The 2,500-nt window shown below is 30.1% G+C and overlaps 1 protein-coding gene across 1 annotated transcript in view; it reads right to left on the bottom strand.

The window, feature by feature from the left end:
• The window catches only part of TRAF2 (TNF receptor associated factor 2), a 41,407-nt gene that overhangs the window by 25,562 nt on the left and 13,345 nt on the right, over nt 1–2,500 (bottom strand). The window contains exon 6 of the mRNA XM_079996492.1: nt 1–307. This exon is cut by the window's left edge and continues 902 nt beyond it. Within this exon, the coding sequence (XP_079852618.1) occupies nt 1–307 (307 nt within the window). The remainder of the gene's footprint in view (nt 308–2,500) is intronic.

Below are 2,500 nucleotides of genomic sequence, written 5' to 3'. Positions count from 1 at the left end.
GGGCCCCGAATAAAGGGGGGTCTGGGGCCGATTTGGGGGCCCCGAGTAAGTTGGGGTCTTTTTCCGAACCGGGGGCCCCGAATAAATGGGGGTCTGGGGCCGATTTGGGGGCCCCGAGGAAGTTGGGGTCTTTTTCCGAACCGGGGGCCCCGAATAAATGGGGGTCTGGGGCCGAATTGGGGGCCCCGAGTAAGTTGGGGTCCGAACCGGGGGCCCCGGCCGCCAGCCGGAGGGCGAAGTTCAGGAGGAGGCCGAGATGTTCCGGAAAGTTCTGGGCCTCGTGGAGGGGCAGGGCCTGGTTCTCCAGCTGCGAAATGGGGGGGGGAGTAAAGTTACTTCTGAGTAGTATTAATACTATACTATACTATACTATACTATACTACACTACACTACACACTATACACTATTATTATTATTATTATTATTATTATTATTATTATTATTATTATTATTACTACTACTACTACTACTACTACCACCACCACTATTATGCTATGCTATGCTATGCTACACTATACACTATAGACTATACACTATTATTATTATTATTATTATTATTATTATTATTATTATTATTACCACCACTATTATGCCATACTATACTATACTATAAATATTATTGTTGTTACTACTACTACTAATACTACTACCACTACTATACTATACTATGCTATGCTATGCTATGCTATGCTATGCTATGCTATGCTATACGCTATACGCTATACGCTATACGCTATACGCTATACGCTATACACTAATATTAATAATAATAATAATAATAATAATAATAATAATAATAATATTACTACTACTACCACCACCACTATTATGCTATGCTATGCCATGCTATGCTATGCTATGCTATGCACTATACACTATACACCATACACTATTATTATTATTATTATTATTATTATTATTATTATTATTATTACTACTACTACCACCACCACTATTATGCTATGCTATGCTATGCTATACACTATACACTATACACTATACACTATTATTATTATTATTACTACTACTACTACTACCACCACTATTATGCTATGCTATGCTATGCTATGCTATGCTATACACTATATACTATACTATTAACTTTATTGTTGTTATTATTACTACCCCCACCACTACTATACTATGCTATACTATGCTATACACTATACACTATACACTATACATTATTATTATTATTATTATTATTATTATTATTATTACTACTACTACTACTACCACCACCACTATTATGCTATGCTATGCTATGCTACACTATACACTATAGACTATACACTATTATTATTATTATTATTATTATTATTATTATTATTATTATTATTATTATTACCACCACTATTATGCCATACTATACTATACTATAAATATTATTGTTGTTACTACTACTACTAATACTACTACCACTACTATACTATACTATACTATACTATGCTATGCTATACTATACTATACTATACTATACTATACACTATACACTATACACTATACACTATACACTATACACTATTAATAATAATAATAATAATAATAATAATAATAATAATAATAGTACCACCAACATTATGCTATGCTATGCTATGCTACACTATACACTATACACTATTATTATTATTATTATTATTACTACTACTACTACTACTACCACCACTATTATGCCATACTATACTATACTATAAATATTATTGTTGTTACTACTACTACTACCACTACTATACTATACTATACTATACTATACTATACTATACTATACTATACACTATACACTATACACTATACACTATATACTATACACTATTATTAATAATAATAATAATAATAATAATAATAATACTACTACCACCACCATTATGCTATGCTATGCTATGCTATGCTATGCTATGCTATACTATGCACTATACACTATACACCATACACTATTATTATTATTATTCTTATTATTATTATTATTATTACTACTACTACTACTACCACCACCACTATTATGCTATGCTATGCTATGCTATACTATACACTATACACTATACACTATACACCATACACTATTATTATTATTATTATTATTATTATTATTATTATTACTACTACTACTACCACCACCACCACTATTATGCTATACTATACTATACTATACCATACTATACTATACTATACACTATACACTATTATTATTATTATTATTATTATTATTATTATTATTATTATTATTACTACTACTACTACTACCACTATTATGCTATGCTATGCTATACAATACTATACACTATACACTATTATTATTATTATTATTATTATTATTACTACTACTACTACCACCACTATTATGCTATGCTATGCTATGCTACACTATTAATATTATTGTTGTTATTACTACTACTACTACTACCACCACTACTATACTATACTATACTATACACTATACACTATACACTATACTATTATTATTGTTGTGTTGTTGTTGTTTTGTTGTTGTTGTTGTTGTTGT

Source organism: Podarcis cretensis (assembly GCF_951804945.1).
Source record: "Podarcis cretensis genome assembly, contig: SCAFFOLD_26, whole genome shotgun sequence".
Lineage (NCBI taxonomy): Eukaryota > Metazoa > Chordata > Lepidosauria > Squamata > Lacertidae > Podarcis > Podarcis cretensis.
Note: the sequence above shows the minus strand (reverse complement) of the source record. Positions and strands in the feature narration are given on the sequence as shown.